Raw genomic sequence first — 24,593 nt, 5'->3', positions numbered from 1 at the left:
GGTTGCCGCTACGGCTGCCGCTTGGGTCCGCGGTTACCGCACCGCAGTCTCTCATGTGTACACACAAAACACAATCGCTCCGCGAATAAACGCCGGGCGGTATTTCACAAAGATGAACACAATTCATCTCTCACCGCCCGCGTACGCATGCACAAACGAGCACGCTCGCGGGGGATTTCACGGGACCGCGCCAGCTTGCCTCGCCGCCCCCAAACTTCGCTGCACGGCCAAAATAGCCGCCCGCCTCCCATTGAAAATGAATTGCTAAGAGGCGGTGACCGCGCGTAGTGTGGAACCCCCTTTAGGGATGTTAAAAATGTACCTTTATCAAAATCGGCGTGTGTGTGTAGCAGGCAGCAGCCACTTTGCTGTGCTCCTCCACTCTACACAGTACACACTATAGTTTACAGTTGTTGCTGGTGTGAATAATAAATCAATGGCCATTTACTATTATCATTAAAATTATTAGCCTATATTTTGGTTGAAACTAACTAAGCCATAAAATAACAATACGAAAAAAAAAGAAAAAAATATATATATGTTTCGATTTTCGATTATGAAATATTAAAATCGATTATTGATTGATCAATCAATTAAACGATTTTCGTTGACATCATTAACCAGAATCAATTGGAGATTTAAGTCGACAAAAATGTTTTCAGTCACCTAAAACTAGACTAATTCTAAAACTTTTCAGATGACTAAAATATGACTAAAACAAAACAACATTTTATTCAAAAGACTATTGGCCCTATTTGTGTCCATAACCAACTCACCTTTTTTTTCACCATTTTTTTTTTTTTTTTTATGTTTGCGGCTGATGACCACAGAGAGACGTGACCTTTCACGCTGTTATTTTGAAAGACAGATAATTTGCAACACATGGCAGTCGGTGTATTCTGAAATGCTGATCATCTCACTGGCATTTCTGCACATTAGTCACACATTGTGACATGCATCCTGTATGCCAGTTGTGTGCATTGATACTGTAGCAAGAACAGATTCTCTAATGCTTACAAAACAGAGAGGGCGCTGTTTTCCCCTTTTATTTGACGATGGCTAGCCAGATTGGTGTTCACCAAACAATCAATCACACATGTGTCTGAGACAGGGGGGGAGGTGTGTGTGTGTGTAGCAGGCAGCAGCAGCCTCCTCCATACACACTATAGTTTACAGTTGTTGTTGCTGGTGTGAATAATAAATCAATGTCCATTTACTATTATCATTAATATTATTAGCCTATATTTTGGTTGAAACTAACTAAGCCATGAAATAGTAATACGAAAAAAAAGAGAAAGAAAAAAATATAGGCCTGCCCTATATGTTTCGATTTTCGATTATGAAATATTAACTCTTACAGTGCGGATCCCGAACTAGTTCGGCTTTATTTGGACCTTATTAACGTTCGGGGTGCCGATCCCGAACTAGTCCGGCTTTTTATAAAAAAAACGAAAAACATCCAGAGGCCTTACCGAAGCACCGGGCTAAATTTTCGAGCCGGGACCGCCGGCCGTCATCTGTTTACACGGCCCACGAGAGCGTCGCGCCGCCGATATTTGCCGTCCACTCCAATGCAATCCAGGATCTTTAGAGCTCATTTTCTCTGTTCCACGCATATCCATGAGGTGTGCAAGGTTTAATCACGGCAAAATCGATGAAAATAGGGCTTCTAAAGTGCTTGGTAGCCAATAGCTAACTTCAAGCTAACTTCATCCTGTTTCAGTTCATGACACAAAGGAAAGTGTTCAGGCGCGTCATGGCTGTGCACGGCTTGTGCATATACAGCGTATGTCTATGGTGGATTCTATGGCCATTGGGCGCCTTCATGTGGTGATTCTGGGCACTGAATGAGTTAAAATTGATCAATTGATTAATCGATTTTCGATTAATCGTTGACATCCCTAACCAGAATCAACTGTAGATTTAAGTCGACAAAAATGTTTTTAGTCAACTAAAACAAGACTAATTCTAAAACTTTTCAGATGACTAAAATACGACTAAAACAACGTTTCAAAGTAGATCGGTATTTGAAGTATTTTAAAATGTTTTTCAAAATAGTAAAACAAGGCAAAGAAGTTTAGGAATAAGGGGTAAGGCAAGGTCAAAAATAGGGCTCTATAGCAGGGGCTTTTAAAGTGGGTACCAGGGCACCCTGGGGTGCCGTGACAGCAGTCCAGGGGTGCCGCGAGATAATTTGATAACATTTGGAATTTATTTGGACACTTGACAAAATATTTAGTATAATTTTAAACTTCAAGTACAAAGTTATTTTCAGTCAGTTCTAACCAAAATGGCAATTATCTCAACGTTTACCTCACAACATAATCACTAAAATATTGTCACTGTCGGACAGAAACCTCGTATCTCCAAGTTTCAAATGTGTACGTCTTTTGGTAAAGCAAAGCCATACAAGTCATACAAGACTGTTGCACAAAACTAGTGAAAACAGCAGATCTACACAACGCCTCGCAATGCGAGGCATTGTGTGCTTGTAGATCTGCTGTTTTCACTAGTTTAGTACATTTTATAGATGGTAAAAACATGATAAATGATAAATACAAAACGAACGGTTTTGGACATACAAGGTTTCCACCCGACAACAACGATATGCTATAAATATAAGGTGCTGGGAGTGAACATTATAATTTAGGGGTGCCTCGGATTAAATTAAATATTCATGGGGTGCCCTGGGACAAAGAAGTTTGGGAACCCCTGCCCTATATGACTAAAATAAATCATTGTTGAAATCTTTTCAAGATGCTACTGTATCAATATACACACCTGGCATACAGGTAGCCTTTGGTGATCAATATCATCGTGGGGTTTCTGACAGATTGCACTCTGTCGAGGTGCCAACTTGTGTCCATCGCACTCGTGGCCATGGATGGCCTACTGCAGTGTTTCTCAACCACTGTGCCTGGGGACCTTTGGCGTGCCCCTGAGAAGGGTCAAGTGTGCCCCTTGAAACTGCTTGAAAGCCAGTATTATATTTATCATTCTACAAGCACAACGCCTCGCGGTTGTGTGCTTGTAGATCGGCTGTTTTCACTACTGTTGTGCGACAACCTTGTATGATGAAGCAGGGCTTTACTTTGCGAAGAAACGTACACATTTGAAACTTGGAGATACAAGGTTTCTTCCCGACAGTGGCAATATTTACCCCCCCGTATTATGTTGGTGTGCCCATGGATTCTTGGCAGCGCCGGACTTATGAACGGGCTGAAGGTGCTGCAGCACGGGGCACCAACCACAAGGGGGCACCATCCTAGGGCACGCTTTTTTTTTCTTCTTTTTTACAATGTTTCTTTTTTTTTTTTTTTTTTGGGTTGCTCGGTCAGCGAGGATCTACTATCGAAGTGTGTGTATGTGTATGTGTGTGTGTGTGTGTGTGTGTGTGTGTGTGTGTGTGTGTGTGTGTGTGTGTGTGTGTGTGTGTGTGTGTGTGTGTGTGTGTGAGTGTGTGCCCTGTGTGTGCCCTGTGTGTGTGTGTGCCCTTTGATAAGTCCGGCGCTGATCATGTCATGTGACACTCCCAGCAGTCCGTTGGCTTGGCATGTTCCTTCGCGCGAAATCACTCAAACTTCCGTGTTTACCCCACTTCACTGTGTACAGACTCAGAGAATGATTCCCCAGCCCAAGCCAAGAAAGGACAGTATGTTTAGAAAACAGGCAAGTGGGAGTCAAAGAAGAAAAGATTACGAAAAGAAACGTAAGAGACAAGCTGGACTCCTAAGCAAGATACCAAAATTGAGTGTTTTTTTACGGCCAAGTTCGAGCTCCACTGCCTCCACGAGCAGCGACGCAGATGGCCTCACAGCCCCGGGAGACACGCACACACAAGCCGGGTGTCATCCCCAAGACGCCGCGGCAGCCGCCAGGCAGTCTCGCTCTCGAACACAACCACCAGATGATGATGATGATGGTAATTAATACAAATGTATACATTAAACATAATGTTTTTGGGCAGTCTCTCGCCTGTATAAGGGTGTGTGGTTACATGGATGGAGTTTATACAAAAAAGCAATGTATGTGAGGTCTTTGTGTGTGTGTGTGTGTGTGTGTGTGTGTGTGTGTGTGTGTGTGTGTGTGTGTAATCGATGATTTCAATATCCATATTCTCTTTTCATATTGAAGTTATTTAGTCAGTTAGGCACTGATTGATTGATTGATTGAAGACTTTATTAGAAGTTTGCATAGGAAAAGGTACAGTTTCATGACGGTACAGTTCGCTGGTACAAGGTCTACTAAAAGGCGATCCTAGAAAAGACTAAGCTTATTTAGGCATATTATAATGCAGCCAGCAGTCAATTTGCAATCACGTGCGTGGAACTGTGATTGCAGATTGGCTGTGTCACGCGGGTCTTGAGTTTACTGCCAGTGCAATCATTCAACTCGATTTGAGTTATATTCTAATTAATAATAAATCATCAAAGCTTCATTTACCAAAAGGAATTGAGCACTGCACTGCACAAAGGACGACAAAAGACTTTCTTGGGTTTAAAATCATCTTAGCAGACCTTGTATGCAACAGTGCTAAGCTTTTTTTTGATCAACAGTTATTTTATATCGATATCTTATCCCATATGTGCCACAGACTACAAGTGAGTGTTATAGTGTTGCAATGTAAACAGACTGTATGGTGTCATGTGAAAGATCCTTTGAATTGTGTTGACCTGTTAAACATAGAAATGAATGAATGTGTGTGTTGTTGAGTCAGTCAACGGATAATTGATCTACATATTACAACCCTTAGGTAAACCCGCCAGCAGCACAGGGGATGATGTGATGCCAGTCATGCAACCATGCCCACACGTGCCACAGACTACAAGTGAGTGTTATAGTGTTGCATGTAAACCTACTGTATGGTTTCATGTGAAATATCCTTTGAATTGTGTTGACCTGTTAAACATAGAAATGAATGAAAGAATGTGTGTGTGTGTATTGTTGAGGAGTCAGTCAACAGATAATTGATCTACATATTACAACCCTTAGGTAAACCTGCCAGCAGCACAGGGGATGATGTGATGCCATTCATGCCACTGCTCCCATGCCCACACGTGCCACAGACTACAAGTGAGTGTTATAGTGTTGCAATGTAAACAGACTGTATGGTTTCATGTGAAAGATCCTTTGAATTGTGTTGACCTGTTAAACATAGAAATGAATGAATGTGTGTGTGCGTTGTTGAGTCAGTCAACAGATAATTGATCTACATATTACAACCCTTAGGTAAACCCGCCAGCAGCACAGGGGATGATGTGATGCCAGTCATGCCACTGCTCCCATGCCCACACGTGCCACAGACTACAAGTGAGTGTTATAGTGTTGGCAATGTAAACTTATGTTTTCTCATGCCAATAAAGCTCACACATTGAATTGTGTTCTATACAATGTACGTACTGTACATTAGAGAGCAGTCAGTCAGTCAACAGCTATTTATATTCCAACCCTCAGGTAAACCTGCCAACAATGGTGATAGCAGCACAGATGATGTGGTTCCACCAACACCACACCAATGATGTAGGCCTACTGTTGGACTTGAAATAAAATTGCAAAGAGCATGATCACCGTTATCACCAAACTCGGTCCAAGCACCGGGCACCCTGATGGGTAAATCTGGCCCGGATTCTTGGGACATGAAAAGTGTGCCCATGCAGAAAAAAGGTTGAGAAACACTGTACTACAGTATCAATGCACATACAGCAGAAATGTCACGATACTACAGTATCAATGCACACACTGTATGTTTTTATTTTTTTATTTTTAAATTGTTTTCCCCTTTTTTCCTGACTATATCTACTGCATAGTACTGTGTTCTATCCGTCTGTTATTCAATGTTATATGAGATACTTCAATGGTTTCCTATGGAAATAAGCTTAGTCTTTTAATCTCCTTTTAGTAGACCTTGTACCAGTGAACTGTACCGTCATGAAACTGTACTTTTTCCTATGCAAACTTCTTCAATCGAGGCGCCCGCTGGCCTGGTGGTCAAGGCGCATACCACATTCTAGGCTATGATGCCTGCTGGCGTCGCCGGTTCGATTCCCGATCCGGACGACCTTTGCCACATGTCATTCCCCATCTCTCTCCCCATTTCCTGTCAGTCTACTGTCCTATCAATAAAGGCATAAAAAGCCCCCAAAAAACAAATCTTTAAAAAAAAAATAAAGTCTTCAATCAATCAATCGATACAGGAGGCGGGGAAATCTCGCTCTTTCGAACGACCGTCATTTCGACAAAGGAGCGTCGGGAGGGTTAGCGACTCACCCCACGGAGGTTAGGTTTAGGGTAAGGGTTAAAGTTGGGTGTCGAGAATATGACACGTAGTAACAGCGAAACGCTCCCACAGGAGGCATGTCACAATGTGTGACTAATGTGCAGAAATGCCAGTGAGACGGTCAGCATTTCAGAATACACTGACTGCCATGTGTTGCAAATTATGTCTTTCAAAAATAACAGCGTGAAAGGTCACTTCTCTCTGTGGTCATCACATTTTCATTTTGTATTTGTCTAGAATGTCTGCAGTTGACGAGTTGATGTTTGCAGTTGAAGTGTTCTTTTGGAACCAAGCCTTAATCCAAACCAGTGGGTTTCCCCCGTTTCAAGGTCCAATATTTATTCGGCACATGAGCCACGGACCACCATTAGATGAGATTTAGCCTCTCAGATTTAGCCCAAGTACTATTTTATTGGCGTTGGATAGGATTGTGTCCACAATTCCATGCTGTATTGATGTTGGTGCCACTAGGTTGAACATCGTAACCCCAGTCTAAAGCTTTAGATTAAAGATCTTACCTTTAGATTAAAGATCTAAAAGAGGGATGTTTGCCCGCCAGGACCTAAACTAGTGAAAACAGCAGATCTAAGCCGAGTTGTGAGCTTGTAGACAGGCTATTTTCGCTACTATTTTTAAACATTCTAATTCATGGAATTTCCTAGATTTTTCTAGTAATTATTAATTAAATCAGAACGGCGGTTCAGAACGGGTACACATTATTGTGTGTCATTATTTTATGCTTTAACTATTGAAAAATAGCAGATATACAAGCTCGCAGCGCGGCACTCGGTTATAAATTATATTTATTTGGCCACGGACCCGCATCTCAAAATATCTAGTTCCAGGGACCACCCAGAAGCAACATTTTAGTTACAAACGTTCGCTTTGAAAATACATACAGTATATTCAAAGATTTGCACACATTTTCAAGACTTTTTCAAAAAATAGCAGATCTACAAGCTTGCAGCGCGGCACTCGGTGCCGCGCTGTGAGCTTGTATATCTGCTATTTTTCACTGGTTAACACATCTGGTGCCAACCCCGAGTTTGTATTGGTACCAACGCTGTGCCAACCCCGAGTTTCCCGAGTTTGGGCCGTTTTTTTTTTTTTTTTTTCTTTTTTCAAAGATTTTTTTTGGACCTCCAGAAATGTAGTAGGCATGATCGCGATCGCGAAATTGCATGTTTAACCCCCATACCAACCCATTCTTTCAAACATGGCAGCCATGTTTGTTTACATCTGAAGAAAACATAATGGCTGATAAATCATGAATGCCTGAACGGATTTCCAAGCGGATTTTTTTGTTTGAAAGCTGTGAACAGTGTGAACACACGTGGTGCATCATCTAGGCATGGGCGTGCACTTTTTACACAATTGCGCAATTACATGGAAGTCTATGGTAACCATGGCAACGTGGGACATTGAAGAGAAAAAATCATAGCAACATAAGTGTTAAAGCATTAAATAATTCTAGGCCTAAATGGGTTAATTAGATAATTGTATTCATGGAAATCTTAGCTTTTGGGGGAAAGTTTTTTTTTTTTTTTTTTTTTATGTGGATCCCGACTCCCGACCCAGTGTTTGGGTGCTCAGTGCTCCTACCTTGGTGTGATCCAGGCGTCCGTACACCTGCCAGAAGTACGTGGTGAACAGTTTCCTGCTGATTGGTTTTCCATTGATCCTGATCCTCTCTCTGACCTGGACCAGGTGGGGAGAGCTGGAGGCAAAGATATTTAATTAATGAAGATAGCTCATCCTCATTGGATCCACTAGAGTGCCACATGGTACACAAATCCTACAAATAGACTCCTAAGTGGGCGCCGGCTCTGACGGCAAATCTCGCGCACGTCCTGTTTACTGGTGCTATAGATCCCGCGAGAGTGTGTTGCTGGGACAGCTAAAGAGCAATAATAAAGTTGATTTTCTCAGTTGTTGTGTCGCTGAAAAAAGCCACTTTAGTATGACAATTTTGTTAATATTATGTGGCTTGTGATGATCTGGTCCAATATTTAGTTCAGTGACCATAGCTTCTGAACTATTATTTTGCTCTGTGTTCACGTTAGCTCTCCCATTGTAAATGAATAGACTCCAAACATGCTTCCGCCTCCTAAAAAGGTATCCACCTACGTCACACAGAAACGGGAAGTACAGGTCTTTTGCACCCTCTTGCTATCGCCCTCTTGGCTGGAGGCAAGGCCACAGCAAGAAGCAGGGACGTGCAGAGAATATTAGAGAGGCAGCCAGGGGCTGAAACTTCTAAAAGGGCCTTTTGGGTGAAAATATCGAAAATAGCAGCAGTGTTGATTTTGTCGACTAAACTATGGCGAAAAATGTTTGTCGACTGCGTTTTTTTCACTTACGAAAAATAAATAAAAACGAAATAAAAACTAAGCTGGGATGACTAAAACTAAGACTAAATATATTGAAAATTTCGTCAACAAAATAAAAAACTAGACTAAAATGTTGGGGAGGGTCTAGTGGAGAAGAGAGTGATTTTATGTTTGGTTGCTCTCCGGTGTTGCATGCTGAAAATAGCAGATCTACAAGTTCACAACGCATCGCACTGTGACGCGTTGTGAGCTTGTAGGTCGGCTATTTTCAGCACGCAACCAAGTGTAAAATCATTCATTACAATGCCATCAAGGCCTGCTCAAATATATTTTAGTCGACTAAATCAATTGTGGATTTAGTCGCCCTAAAATCTTGATGATATTTAGTCAACTAAAACTAGACTAAAACAGTGAATAGCAGACCGTCAAGCTCTCGAGCTTGGAGGTCGGCTATTTTCGGAGCTTGATACCACAATGAACTAAACATAATCAAGGCAATTCTCCTGAATGCTGCCTTCAGGTATGGCATGGAAAGAGGGCATTTGCATTTATTTAACCATAGTAAAAACTGCATTCATGGTCTGGAGAGGGCACTTTTACAGACGGATGAAAGGGCAGGGGCTCAAGCCCCCTTTGTGTGCAAAGGCCGGCAAGAAGAGACATTCATCAGTTAAACAACTTGTCCCTCCACATTTCATTTAATTATATAGGTCACATTCGTTAGCTATACATAAATAGCAGATCTCCAAGTGACACGCTATGAGCTTGTATATCTGCTATTGTGTTGTTCCACGGACCCTAAGCCCAGAAGAGAGGATTTAAGTACAAAAATAAATATTTTAATATAATATTTTTTGAGATCTCCTCCCCCAGCTCCCGAGAATGAAAGAATGAATGAATGCATGAATGAATGAATGAATGAAAATAGCAGATCGACAAGCTCACAGCGTGGGACAAGGTGACATGCCGTGAGCTTGCAGATCTGCTATTTGTGAATAGCCAGCTTGTATAAAATAGACAAATGGTTTTACTTCAGTCAAGGTCAGGTAGAAAGTAGTTAAGTGTGTGTGTGTGTGTGTGTGTGTGTGTGTGACTGTGTGACTGTGCGTGCGTGCGTGCGTGCGTGCGTGCGTGCGTGCGTGCGTGTGTGTGTGCGCGCACGCGCGCGTGGCTGTGCTTCATAAATATAAAAAAATCACACCCGTGTGAAGTGGAGCTGTGTGTGTGTGTGTGTGTGTGTGTGTGTGTGTGTGTGTGTGTGTGTGTGTGTGTGTGTGTGTGTGTGTGGATCATGTGTACCGATTTTTGTGACATTTGAAGAAAATATGTAGGAAAAGGAGCAAAAAGTGTGTTTTGGAGAAAATTCAAGATGGCGGAAAATCTATCATGGCGCAAATGGGCGTGGCCTATATGGGGAGATGCGTCATGACCCAAGGAATCCAGGGAAAAAATATTTTTAATTTTCCGACCTACGGTTCAAGAGTTACAGGCCAAAACGTAAAGTGGGGTGTTATGGCGCCACCATGCGGCCAAATGACACAATTATTTTTTATTTAATCCTTGAAATCATTATGAACCTCCTCTCCAAGTCTTGAAACTCTAGCCCCTATGGTTTGCGAGAGACAAATAATTGAATGTGAGTTTTTGCGATTCCCATTATAAGTCAATGGGGAAAATTAATTCACTAATAAATTAATATCAATTAAACTATAGAACCTTTCTCTTAGAAAAGTAATAGCCCACGATTCCCGAGTAAGCCGGTCGATTTGACATATGGCGCGAGTGTGTGGTGGCAAAACTGTGGGACTAGTGGCGTGCCGAAGTTTAGGAAGTTCAGGCTACATACAGACAGACAGACAGACACACAGACACACAGACAGACCCACCCACACGGCCACGTATAGGGAGCCTGTGCTTCACACAGCTCCAATAAATATTTAACCATGGGAAAGTATTAACAAGATCTTGTGACTAAATGGATTGGCTCCACGTCCAGAGTGGGAAGAGTTTTGGGTGTTCATGGTGTGAATATGCATACGAAATGGAATATAAATAAGAACCAATGAGATGCAGCATTGGGGCACAGTGGGAGTATGATCCAATGATATGCAGCATTGGTGGTTTGATGTTATCGGTGAATACAACTGTACATTGTCCAAGTACAGTAACTTCCCTTTTATACCCATATATGGAGACCCATGCATATGGAGATATGGGCATATTGGTCAGATCGGCGGTTCTACAAAAACATGTTGATGGCTTTATGCCCATACTGTATAATATACAGTATAATACTGTATATTATACTGTATAGTATACTGTATATTACTGTATATTATACTGTATAATATACAGTATAATACTGTATATTATACTGTATAATACTGTATACATTTAAAAAAAACGTTTAGTTTATAAAACTTGGCTAGATAGGAAGTCATAAGAATGAGTTGTCAATGCCCCTGGTGGATGAATTTGTTAATGCTCTATACCAGGGGTTCTCAAACCTTTTTAGGCCGTGACCCTCAAAATAAACATATTTGAACTGGGGACCCCCACCCTGACAAGCACTTGGAATTGTAGGTATTACATTTAATGTGCCTCGTTTCCGCAGATAAATATTGTGAAAATAGCCGATCTACACCGAGGCGTTATGAGCATGTAGATCGGCTATTTTCACAATGTTCGCCTCTTGCTTAGTTAATATTTGACAGTTTGGACAGTCCTGTCGAACATTCGACTATTCGAATACTTTGAGGTCGAATAATTCAAATGCTAAAAATCACTATTCATGAATGCCCTTGATGTCAGTGTGATGGTGGTACTGTAAAACGGATGTGTACCCGGCCTCTGCTTCAATTAGTATTTGGGATGGGATTCTAGGTAATTGTAATAACAGTATAATAAACAATGTACCTGTAGAATCCGGTTCGAAAGCCATAACTCCTGAGGATCTGTTCGGTGAACGCACACGTTGAACCCTGAAACAAGCATATGAAAACATGAGCCGATGTTATATGCACACAAAGCCACTTTATGCATGCACATACCCTCTGTATCTCATTTGGCTGACCAGCTGAAACACTTCACCCATTCAGAACGGGTACACCTTATTGTGTATCATTATTTTATGCTTTAACTATTGAAAAATAGCAGATCTACAAGCTCACAGTGCGCTTGTATATCTGCTATTTTTTTCTATAGTTAAAGCATTCAATAATCTCAGGCCTAAATGGGTTAAAAAACACATTTTCAGTTAAATTTGTGTTAGTAGTTACTGCACTCTGGCTTTGTATGGCAGTATGGACAACACTAATAATGAACAAAGTACATTTCAATCTTTAGCATTGATGATGTCACTGGTAGGTGGGTTACTGCAACTGTCTAACAGGCCAATGAGACACAGAGTGAGTAGACAAAAATGTCAGAAAGAGCATTAGTGAGGACAAAGATTCACACACATTGTTTCATTAGCTCGGCTTGAAGCACGGCTTGAAGTATTCAAAAGTAGCCTATTCAATCAAAAGATTTGAGAAAACAGTTTGCTCAGTGTGCGTGCGTGCGTGCATGCGTGCGTGTGTGTGTCTGTCTGTCTCAATTATCACATAATCGTCTAATCGCAAATATTTGACATAATCACGATTATTTTGTCATAATCGTTTACAAAATGTTCATATATTTTATACATTTTCAGAGTGGAAATAGCAGATCTACAAGCTCTACAAGCTTGTAGATTGGCTAATTCCAGTATCAATGTCCTTTTTGAAGAATAAAGTCCTGTCTGTCATTTCTTTGTATATTTAGGTTGTGTGTCATATCTGTGGCCATGTGCAACTTCAAAGCCTAAAAGCCAAACAGAAATGTAATTGTTAAAGACAAAATCACAATTAAATTGTTAATCGCAATTATTTGAGTGACAATGAATCGTCATGTAAAATGTCATATTGTGACAGCCCTGTGTGTGTGTGTGTGTGTGTGTGTGTGTGTGTGTGTGTGTGTGTGTGTGTGTGTGTGTGTGTGTGTGTGTGTGTGTGTGTGTGTGCACGCACGCATGCATGCGTGCTTGCGTGCGACAGTATTGATTTTGTCGACTACTTTTTTTCGAAATATATTGACAATTTTGTCACCAAATAAAAACTAGACTAGGGAGGGTCTAGTGGATCCAGTAGAACTAAAGGTCATTGAATGTTTGGTTGTGTTCGGGTGTTACCCTCTGAAAAAAGAAGGTTTTCCAAGGCCACAAAATGTCGCGCTGTGACACGTTGTGAACTTGTAGATCTGCTATTTTCAGCATACAACCAAGTGTAAAATCAGGCATTACGTCAGGCAACCTTAAGATATTTAGTCGAGAATAATAGTAAATATTTCAGGTGATAAATATGACTAAAACTAAACAGAATTTCATTCAAAAGACTATGACTAAAACTAAATCAACATTTGCTGTCAACATTAACACTGGGGTGTGTGTGTGTGTGTGTGTGTGTGTGTGTGTGTGTGTGTGTGTGTGTGTGTGTGTGTGTGTGTGTGTGTGTGTGTGTGTGTGACGACTTGTGATCTTTGCAAGTCGACTCGACTCATAAAAAGTTGAGTTGAAGTCGACTTTATCGATTGATGACGTCATCACATCACACAAGACCCCCCAATTATTTAGGGGGTCCCCAGATGATTAACTTAATGTGAAACATTGTTTTCTCACTCAACTGTAAACAAACCAACATACAGTTTAAGTGTATAGAGGGTATCCTCACATTTTTAAGGACTTTTTAATACCTCTAAAATTAAACATTGGCCAAACTGTCAAATATATAGAGGCAGAAATTGTGGAAATAGCCGATCTACACGAGCATGTAGATTTGCTATTTTCACAATAGAACATTTTTTTTCTTTTCTTTTTTTTTTTAACTTTGACTTTCGACTTTCTCTCGTGGGAGTCGACTTGTGTAATGAAGTCGACTGAGTCGACTTGTTGACTTTTTCGTTAATGCCCCTGGTGTGTGTGTGTGTGTGTGTGTGTGTGTGTGTGTGTGTGTGTGTGTGTGTGTGTGTGTGTGTGTGTAACCCTCACCTTTCCCTTTGTTCCAGTAACATGAATGATATTGAGCTGGTCCAGTTGTTCCACCTTGGACGGACACACACACACACACACACACACACACACACACACACACACACACACACACACACACACACACACACACTCTTTTAGTCTTAATGTGTGACTGCACCTCGTGCCGTTTGCATTCCAAAAGCGCTCAATCAACAGCAGACATGAAAAGCAACAATAGTATCTTTAAGACGAAACCCAGTGTTTCCCAATATGAGGCGCGGGCCCGGGTCGAGGTGACGTCAACGCGTCAAGTTGGGACACCATAACATCATAAATCCATCCATGTTCCCTTTAACTATTCCTGTACTTAAAACCATTATGTTATACTTTAGCTATTGGAAAATAGCAGATCTACAAGCTCACAGCGCGCTGCGTGCTCGTAGATCTGCTGTTTTTGAAAAGTCGTGAAAATGTGTGCAAATCTTTGAATAATACATATTTTTAAAGGGAGCATTTCTAACTCAAATGTTTTTCTTTTAATTTTTTTTTTTATCCCACGATTTTTGTAACCCGTTTTTTCACCCGGTGCCAATTGCCTAAGCTGTGATCCTGGGCTCTACTCTCCCTCTGCCAACCTGGGGAGGGCCCCGAACTGAGCTCATGCTTCCTTCAATGCATGAGGAGTGAGCAGGCCGCTTCTTATCACCTGACAGGGGGAGCTTCCCCGGTTGGACGTAGCGCGTGGAAGGAACACGTTATTCCAACCAGTTCCATTCCCCTCCATCAGGCGCCCCGGCTGGCCAGGGGGAGGCTTTATAGAGACCAGGATTACTGCATGTTTTTGTGAGGGTATCTACCCTAGGAGACACGGGGAGAACATGCAAACTCCACACAGAAAGGCCCTTTTGCCAACCCCACCTAGGGTGTGGGCACTGATGACGCAGAGGAGGGAACACGCCCCCAGCACCCACAGTGTCCCCCGGCGGGAATCGAACCCAGGACCTTCTAGCTGTGAGGCGACAGCACTACTGACTGCGCCAGCGCCACCGTGCCCCCCTAACTCAAATGTTTGCTTCTGGGGGTTCCATGTATTGAGATGGGGGTCCGTGGCTAAATACTGTAATTTTGGGGGTCCTTGACATGAAAAGGTTTGAGAACCACTGATTTAGAAGAAGGATTTAGAAGACATTTGTAGAAGCAGCTACGAATACTCAAAGACTTGCACACATGTTGTTGATTTTACAAAAATAGCAGATCTACAAGCTCCCAGCGTGGCACTCATATCTGCTATTCTTTAATAGTTAAAGCATAAAATAATGGTTAAAGTGGTTCAAATCTAAAGTGACACAGATTTGCGTTCTTCGTCTCAATAGCTTAATTAAAAAAATAAAAACACAGGGTTAGGGTTATCTTAACATTTTATCTTATCTTAACATTTTGATTCATTAAAATACAAATTCAATGGTACAAACGAATGAGGTCCAGGGACCCTCTGGGTTCATTGAGGGGGTTCAAAATGGACCCTTACGGGTCTGTATCTCAAGGGTACAATTGCAACAAAAAGGACCCTTACGGGTCTGTATCTCTGAGTGTAGGCCTAAGAATGGAACCTTACAGCAGGGGTTCCCAAACCTTTTTGTCTCAGGGCACCCCATACATATTTTTTTAATCCCCTACATTATTCTCACTCCCAGCACCTTATGTTTATAGCATATCGTCGTTGTCGGGTGGAAACCTTGTACGTCCAAAACCATTCGTATTGTATTTATCATCTATAAAATGTGACTAAACTAGTGACTAAACTAGTGAAAACAGCAGATCTACAGTGTGCTTGTACTGTAGATCGTCTGTTTTCACTAGTTTGGTGTGACAGTCTTGTATGATGAAGCAGGGCTTTACTTACTACCAAAAGACGTACACATTTGAAACTTGGAGATGACGTCATCACATCACAAACGACCCCCCAATTATTTTGGGGGTCCCCGGACGATTAACTTAATGTGCAACATTGTTTTCTCACTCAACTGTAAACAAACCAACATAAAGTTTATGTGTATAGAGGGTATCTGCACATTTCTAAAGTGCTAATTTAAGGACTTTTTTAATACCTCTAAAATGACAAAATAAAACATTGGACAATTTGTCAAGGCAGAGGCAGAAATTGTGAAAATAGCCGATCTACATGCTCACAACGCCTCGCAACGCGAGGAGTTGTGAGCATGTAGATCTGCTATTTTCACAATAGAACGTTTATTTTTATTTTTCAACTTCGACTTTCTCTGGTGGGAGTCGACTTGTGTAATGAAGTCGACTTGTCGACTTTTTCGTTAATGCCCTAACACACACACACACACACACACACACACACACACACACACACACACACACACACACACACACACACACACACACACACAGATTAGAGTACTGACCGTCAGTCCAGCTCGCTCCAGGAATCCTCTCATAGCACTGAGTTGGAGCTGAGGATTCAGCCTCTCTCTTCTCACCTGATGACCAGGAGCATGCAGAGAACGTTGGAGGGGCAGAGACTGAAAGTAACAGACCTCCAAGCTCACAACACGTCGCAGCATGACACGTTGTGAGCTTTGAGGTCGGCTATTTTCTTTTGCTTGATACCACACTGAACTAAGCATAATCATCAAGTGAATACTGGGAGATGTGGCGTAACGGCATGGTCTTTCAACATAAGTAGGGATGTGCCGAAAGCAAAATTCTTGGCCGAAACCGAATACCGAATATTGGAAACATTTGGCCGAAAACCGAATAGCCGAATAATACATGTATATCGTTTATTTTGTATTACACATTTTTGCACCATTGCTGTACCTTTGTTGAAAAGCTACCTGATTATGGCAAAAGACATGATTATGGCAAAACCTAACTTAAATAATAATCACCATATGGTTCCATAAAACATTTATTTCTCACTTTTGAATGCACACATAACATATTTATTTTTGTGTAGAATTATTTATTTACTATTGTGTAGTAAATTTGTAATAAAAGACAAATTATGTCTCAAAATATTAACATTCCATATAGTTGAATTATTGAATCATAAAGAAATATCAATGTAATCATTGTTATAAAAAAAAAAATATATATATATATATATATATATATATATTGAATATCCTCTACATTATTCGGTAGTATTCGGTATTCAGTATTCGGTAATATTCGGTATTTGGTATTCGGTACTATTCGGTAATAATTATTCGGCTGTAAAATCAAACCGAACCGAAACCGAATATGTGTTTTTTGGCACTATTCGGCCGAAAATATTCGGCGCCGAATATTCGGTCACATCTCTAAACATAAGATGCTGCATTCAAGTTCAGGAGAGTTTGGACAAGGCACTTCTATTGAATGCTGCCTTCAGATATGGCATGGAAAGAGAAGAGGGCATCATCATCATCATTACCCACCTGATCCAACAGACTGGCGTTGGTCTGGAGTGTGTTGAGAGCACACACTGCTTCCTGTGTGGGAAAAACAAAAAAAAAAGTAAAGTGATGCAGAGAGACTTGGTTGGATTTTTGGAACATAGATATTCACACTTGCGGAACATTTAGAGGACAAACCAAGCCCCCAGAACCCAGGGCTAGATTTTAAGCAACCCCGATGGTGGCCAAAGTTGGAACTGCAGCCTAAACGCGCATTTTGGCCCCGCCTCCTCCACTCCAGACAGGAGAGGAGAGCAGCGTGACGTCATTTTGGAACCACGCTGGTTCCAATTTCCCCCAGAATGCACCTGGATTAGCTACATGCTAGCACGTAGCCGTTGCTTCAAAACGCCACTGAGCACTTGCATTGAAATGATAGTGGGGGCGGGGCTCGTCCGCTCTCTATTTTATATATACTCTATGGGACAAACGGACAAAGAAAGCTCATTATGCAGTATGTGATATGGGGTGTGCAAAAAAAAATTGATTCACTGAACTATTGCGATGTTGAATGCCACGATTAAAAATCACGATTTTTTATTGAGGTGAAATAAGTTAGTTTCAAAAATGAAAAAAATCATGGGATGGGTCATGAAAAGAATGCATTTATTCATTCACAAATCGTTCACAGCTCAACATTCAGGGAACATGACACTTTTTTCTACAAGCTCTCAATGCTTGTAGATCTGCTACTTTCACTGTTTCTGTAGATTTGCTACTTGTTTTAGGAGTTTGAATGAACTTAGAATGAGGGCAGGAGCAGTGAGTGACTTTTGTTCTACTTGACATTCATTGTTTAACTCATACAGTGCCATCCGGCCACAAAGGGCGCTAGAGTGCCAGAAATGTATCCATAGACCTTCATTATAGCTTTCGTTGACCCTCCCCCAACTGGCTTGTGTTTTCACTCCAGTCAATGCTATGGAGGACGAGAGGAGGAAGCTAGCTGACACGTAGCCAAAATGCTAACCCATTTAGAAGCGCGATCTAAAGCTATTTCAGCCGCAAAAAACTTTCTCTTTGGGTCTGGGAACACAATCCGGAGAAAATCCTGTCTAAAGATGTGATTTATTATTGGAGTGGGCGGCGCGATGCGGCCGTTAGCGCGAATACGGCCCGTGGATGGCCGAGTCTAAGTCCCGGTCATGGATGGACGTCTAGACCGGGGCTTCGTTGAGGCCTCCGATAAAATAATTCATTTCATTAAAAAAGCCGAACATGTTCGGGATAAGCACACTGGACTACGTTCCGGAAGCGGCGCTGAACATTTGGTGAACATTGGGGGGCTCAAAAATGTATTTTAAACCATTTTTAATGGAATATATCGTCGGACCATGTAAAATGGCTAGCTGGCTAGCGTAGGACGAGCCAGGACCACCCACGACTCTACAAGCAGCTCAGGGTAAGTCAATTAATAAAAAAAAAAATTGGATTGGATTGAAATAAAGCCGAACATGTTCGGGATAGGCACAGAATGAGTTAACAGAATAAAAGTTAAAAAAAAGAAAAAAAAAAGAAAAAAAAAACACGGCACACATGACCAACTGTCACATTGTTATGTCCAATTAATCATTATTTGGGCCAAACAAACATAGCCCAGCCCTCCCCTCCCCTGACCCCTCTATGTATTTACCTACGGTACGTTTTTATTTTTAAATAGTTTTCCCCTTTTTTCCTGACTATATCTACTGCATAGTACTGTGTTCTATCTGTCTGTCATTCAATGTTATATGAGATACTTCAATGGTTTCCAATGGAAATAAGCTTAGTCTTTTCTAGGATCTCCTTTTAGTAGACCTTGTACCAGTGAACTGTACCGTCATGAAACTGTACTTTTTCCTATGCAAACTTCTTCTAATAAAGTCTTCAATCAATCAATCAAAGCAGGTAGCAGCACATATGCGCGCGCGCGCGCACACACACACACACACACACACACACACACACACACACACACACACACACACACACACACACACACACACACACACACACACACACACACACACACACATGTGAAAAGTTACTGAGACAGGAACGTATCCATTAGCCCCATATAGAACCTCACCCGTCGCTGCATACTGTTGTGCTCCGAGACGAGGTCCTATAAAGGTTTCCCCGTGGGGGGGGGGGGGGGGGCGAACGCCTCCAACGTTGAGGTAGAAAACACTCTTCCCGAAATTGTATCCACAGCGGCCCCTCTGGTCGAATGTCTGTTCGAATGCAGCGACGGTTGGGGCTACGTTCGACCAGAGGGGCCGCTAATGCTACCATTCCGGCTGCAACTTCCAGGCTTGTAACATTACCGGCTGACAAAACTAGCGATTTTAAGGGGTTGTTTCGTGCCCTGGTTCATGTTTTATTGACCCTGGTTAGGTTATCACAGTCTGGGAGCTCGGAACTACCTTTATTTTGTGGATACAATTTCGGGAAGAGTGTTTTCTACCTCAACGTTGGAGGCGTTCCCCCCCCCCCCCCCCACCCCCCACACACGGGGAAACCTTTATAGGACCTCGTCTCGGAGCACAACAGTATGCAGCGACGGGTGAGGTTCTATATGGGGCTACGTATCCATCTGCCGTAGCTTACATTACCACCAGTGTGTCCTGACAGGACGCAGATGTAATCAACTCCATTTGGTTACAATTGTAACTGGAAATTTAATCTAGAGTTGCAACACCGACCATTGACAGCACTTACAGCCAAACAGAAAAGTCATACAATCTGATTGTACCCATTGTCAAAATGCCTTCTGGAGGTCCAGCATGACCATGCCACAATATATGCCCAAGTCCACATCACGTTTGATGCATAGTTCAAATAGAGAAGGCATGTGTCAGTGGAATGGGAATTCTCTGAAGCCAGATTGGAACTCAGATAATTCTCTTCAAGATAGCCTACCTTGCAACCCCCTCATAGACATTTATTTTTCTTTTTTACAAGCTAACAATGCATTACAACATGATTAGCTTATAGATCTGCTATTTTTTGGTGAAGGTCTGGTTCAATCTGGCCTATAAACAGATATTCTGTCAAGGTTTCCTCTGTGACATACCGGTAAACTGTATCTTAGGGGGATACAATTGTAACCTGTACGTACTACGTACAGTTGATATGAAACAAAAATAACATTTTAATTCAGGAGTGTCGTGGATGTAAAAGTTATTTACAGAGGTGACCCGAGTCTAGCTCTGTTACATAGCGTTAGAAATGTATTTTAGGTTTATGGTGGGGGGCTCAGAGTGCGTCCACGAAGTTGAATAAGCTTTCAATTTGCCACAGAACCCTTTGTTTTGCTGAGTAGAAACTGTATTGTTACTGACATACATAGCATCAAAGAGTTTCAGAACCGCTGTATAATCTCAACAATTCATCGAAACATCAAATGACAGACAAGCAACAGTCCTATGCAAAAAATAATAATAATAACAATCTTGTAACAGTATGATATCAGGAATAAAATGTACTGTACTGTTAACAAACTTGTTAAAACTTGATAAAGTACTCAATCACAACTAAACCAGCATGGTGTGCGTATCTGTGGATGGCTAGCTGCTATGGAGGGTTGGGGTCAGTGAGTCTCCTACCTGGTAGTCCATGTCTGGGGGCTGTGGAGCGGCCAGGCTGCTGGAGGAGAGCGGGCAACAACAACACAGTGACTGAGAGACCGCGAACTGACGGAGGACCATGCGGAGGACGGACAGGCACGCCATCATGGGGCGGAGCGTGTGTGTGTCAGTGTGTGTGTGTGCGTGTGTGTGTGTGTGTGTGTGTGTGTGCGTGCGTGTGTGTGTGTGTGTGTGTGTGTGTGCGTGCATGCGTGTGGTGCGTGCGTGTGTGTGTGTGTGTGTGTCCGGATGTGAACTGCAAAGCGAGCTACGGACTAAACCAATTTGTGATTTCTGTGAGGGGTGAAAGGATTCAGGGAAACTCCATTGTATAAAAGAAAACGATTGATAAAGGGGGGGAAAACTCATAATCTTAATCTTTCAATATGATTATGACATTATTAGAGGAGAGGGGGGGGGGGGGGGGGGGCATAATAATATTTACGCCTCCACCCCACCCCTTCCCGGGTCCGGTGTGTGGTTCTTGGTAGGTCTACTCCTCCCCAGGGGCGCCAATTGGGTATGGCAGGGGTATGCAGCTGCCATACCTTGGGTCCAGCCGTCCAGGGGGGCAAATAAAAGTTACTTTTAAATATAAATCCATGAATGTCTCTTTCTGTATCTGGTTATTATGTCGTTAAATTACAGTAAAATCTACAAATGCAAAATATAACAAAATGGTATTAACAAGTTATTATAGTAGGTCTATATTCTCCACGCTTGTATTGTCCCCATCTTGACAAAACGGTATAATCCCAGGTTCCGCAGGTCAGCTGCACAGGTGCAATGCATTATTCAATTGTGGCATGTTACTAACATGCCAAGTTTAGCTGTACATGAACAACCGTTCCAGGCTGCCATATCCAGCCCTAGCTCAACGCTATGGACCCACTAACGCTATGGACCAGAGCTAATCCAGCCCAAGAAACCGTAGAAAAAAGGGGGGGAAATAGAATGTACTTCTTAAAATAAATGTATTTATTAAGGTATGGGCGTATGGCAACATGACTGGTGTCTTGCACGCGCGCGAAGCACCAAAGACACCAGTCATGTTGCCATACCTTATCTTTTTTCTGAAATGACGCCACTGCTCCTCCCCCTTTGTGTGCTGGTGCTAGTCAGAGACTTCAGAGTCGGAGGGCATAATTTGTGTGCAGAGACAACAGCAGACCCGTTGCAGTGTTTTTTTTTTTTTTTTCACGACGGCGGTGAGTAATGTCTCACAAAGGAGGTAAAATGTGTCAAATGGCGTCTCTACGGCTGAAGATAAATGAACACATGACGTCGGTGGGAGAGGAGATATTGTGTGTTTTGGACAAACAGCAGCGTGGAGCCGATGTTTGTGTGGAGCTTAATGTCAGAGTGGTTGTGTTGGAGCGCCTCCACGTGGCTGCAGAGTTCATGTGCAACCTCTTTCAGAGGGAGATAGAGACACTAGAAACTCTGCTGGAGAAACAAAACAAACGTCTGGACATCTCTCTATACACACCAGGTTTGTTTGTTTGTTTGTTTGTTTGTTTGTTTGTTTGTTTGTTTGTTTGATTGGTTGTAGATATAGGCATAGGTTTGCATAGGAAAGGGTAAAGCCAGCCCTTAAACGCTGGCTGTACAGCTGACCTTTTAGTAATTGCACTGTAGTCAAAAGAAAATAGTGAGTGTTGGTGTGCTCCTGTCACTTGATTTTCACTTCCTTTGGTGTAGTTTTCAGTCTAGAGCAATGGTTCTCAATCTGTGACCACATGGGGATATTATCGATGTTGCATCAACACCCAGTGTCCATACAATCACAAACTGTATGTTGAACATTGTGGATGCTCTTTGTACAGCTAAATGATCCCCATATGTATTCATTTGCTGCATGTTTAGCAGATAGTTGTTCCATTCTTCATCAACAAAGTTGGCAGGGTGTGTAGCAACTCATAATGTAATAAGGGCTTATAATGTAATAAAAAACACGTAATAAAAACTCATAGCGTAATAATCAGCTCATAATGTAATAAAAACAAGCGCATAATGTAATAATTAAAATGTAATAAAAGCTCATAATGTAATAATCAGCTCATAATGTAATAAAAATACATTATTACATTATGAAGTCTTATTACATTATGAGCCTCCTATGTGGAGGTTCATTATTACACCAGTAAGACTCCCTAATCGGGAGATAAGCGACCGTAGGTGGACGAATAGGTACCGGCCCCGGCTCTCCCGGACGCTCCTAGGCCGAGTTACGGCATTTTATGTGAGCTGCAGTGGAGGGGGTCCTCCACTGGGGGCGTCACCACTTTTGCATCTGTTCTGGAGCATCAGGAGTGGGTGGTCCCCAGGAATTCCCCGTGAGCAGGCCCGTTGGGGTGGTCATTTGGTCATTTTTGCACATTTGGTCATTTTTTACATATGGGGTCCCTGGGGCTGGGGGGGTCCTTTGGCAGAGGTTGTAGTTTGGCAGGCAAGGAGTGTGTGTGCAAAATCTGGCATGGATCGGGTCAACGGTTGCGGAGATATGAGCAGGGAAAAAGTGTGGCGTGTGACGTGTGACCACATTTGGTCATTGTTTACATCTGGGGGTCCCCCAGGGACCTTGGGGTCCCTGGGGCTGCGGGGGTCCTTGGAGGTTGTAGTTTGGCAGTCAAGGAGTGTGTGTGCAAAATTTGGCATGGATGGGGCAACGATTGTGGAGATATGAGCAGGGCAAAAGTGTGACGGACTGACTGACCCACAGACAGCCGGTGGAGGTTTTGGTAGTAAATGCGACCGTCAGGTCGCAATTATTGAAAAATCCATTATTACGTTATGCGCTAGTTTTTTTATTACATTATGAGCTGATTATTACATTATGAGTTTTTATTACATTTTTATTATTACATTATGAGCCCTTATTACATTATGAGCCGTTATTACATTATGAGTTGCTACAAGGTCCATGACGGTGAAGTGACAATTAATGTAACTTTTTTCATACCTAAAAAAAGTTCAAATTAAAAGGAAAAGAAAAAGACCATTAGGCTAATCATCAAAAGTATTCAACAAACTATAGGCTACAAAAAAAGTAAAATATTAGATTTGGAAAATAGCTAATCCAGAGCAAGGCGTTGTAAGAACCAAGGCGCTGAACAAGAACGGGGAAAAAGAAGCAAAAATATATTAAAGCAAAATAAGATAATTAAAATAAGTCAAACAAGCTAAATAGATCACAACGAGAATGAAATACATGATTTGATTATAATAATAATAATAATAATAATAAACTTTACTTATAGAGCACTTTTCAAACCAAGGTTACAAAGTGCTTTCCAAAGGCAGAATAAAATACAGTGCAATAAAGATAAGACAACAGTAAACAGTAGAATTTACAAGGTAAACAACTAAACAAAATAAGTAAAAACATAATAATAAAAGAAAATAGAACATAATACATAACAGGCTAATTAAAAGCCTTAGTGTACAGGTGAGTTTTCAGTTGTGTCTTAAAAGAATACAGTGAGCTAACTAATCTTAGAGCCTCAGGCAGGGCATTCCAGAGCCTGGGTGCCCGGACGGAGAATTAAGCACGGTCACCCATGGTGACAAGATTCGTTTCTGGGATTTTCAGTAGAGCCTTGTTTGAGGACCTAAGGCTGCGTCCTGGGTTATAGTCCTCCAGCATATCAACAATATAGCTGGGGGCTAGGCCATGTAGTGCTTTAAAAGTAATCAATAACATTTTAAAATCTATTCTAAAACTTACAGGCAGCCAGTGAAGGGAGGCAAGGACGGGTGTAATGTGGTCACGTCTTCTGGTGTTGGTCAATAATCTGGCTGTGGAATTTTGCACTAGTTGAAGACAGGACTCGGGAGATTGTTTTGCTGAGACCAGAATACAGG

General features: G+C 41.9%; 1 protein-coding gene across 1 annotated transcript in view; it reads right to left on the bottom strand.

Moving 5' to 3' along the window:
- Positions 1–20,803, bottom strand: part of LOC308293499 (folylpolyglutamate synthase, mitochondrial-like) — a 47,099-nt gene extending 26,296 nt beyond the window's left edge. The window contains exons 1-6 of the mRNA XM_080736062.1: positions 20,709–20,803; positions 17,104–17,157; positions 16,087–16,161; positions 13,673–13,726; positions 11,524–11,588; positions 7,880–7,994 (exon numbers count right to left, since the gene is read on the bottom strand). Coding sequence (XP_080592188.1) covers positions 7,880–7,994; positions 11,524–11,588; positions 13,673–13,726; positions 16,087–16,161; positions 17,104–17,157; positions 20,709–20,720 — 375 coding nt within the window. The 5' untranslated portion in view covers positions 20,721–20,803. The remainder of the gene's footprint in view (positions 1–7,879; positions 7,995–11,523; positions 11,589–13,672; positions 13,727–16,086; positions 16,162–17,103; positions 17,158–20,708) is intronic.
- Between the last annotated feature and the right edge of the window lie 3,790 nt (positions 20,804–24,593).

This window comes from Nannobrachium achirus (assembly GCF_963921795.1).
Source record: "Nannobrachium achirus genome assembly, chromosome: 11".
NCBI classification, from domain to species: Eukaryota; Metazoa; Chordata; class Actinopteri; order Myctophiformes; family Myctophidae; genus Nannobrachium; species Nannobrachium achirus.
Note: the sequence above shows the minus strand (reverse complement) of the source record. Positions and strands in the feature narration are given on the sequence as shown.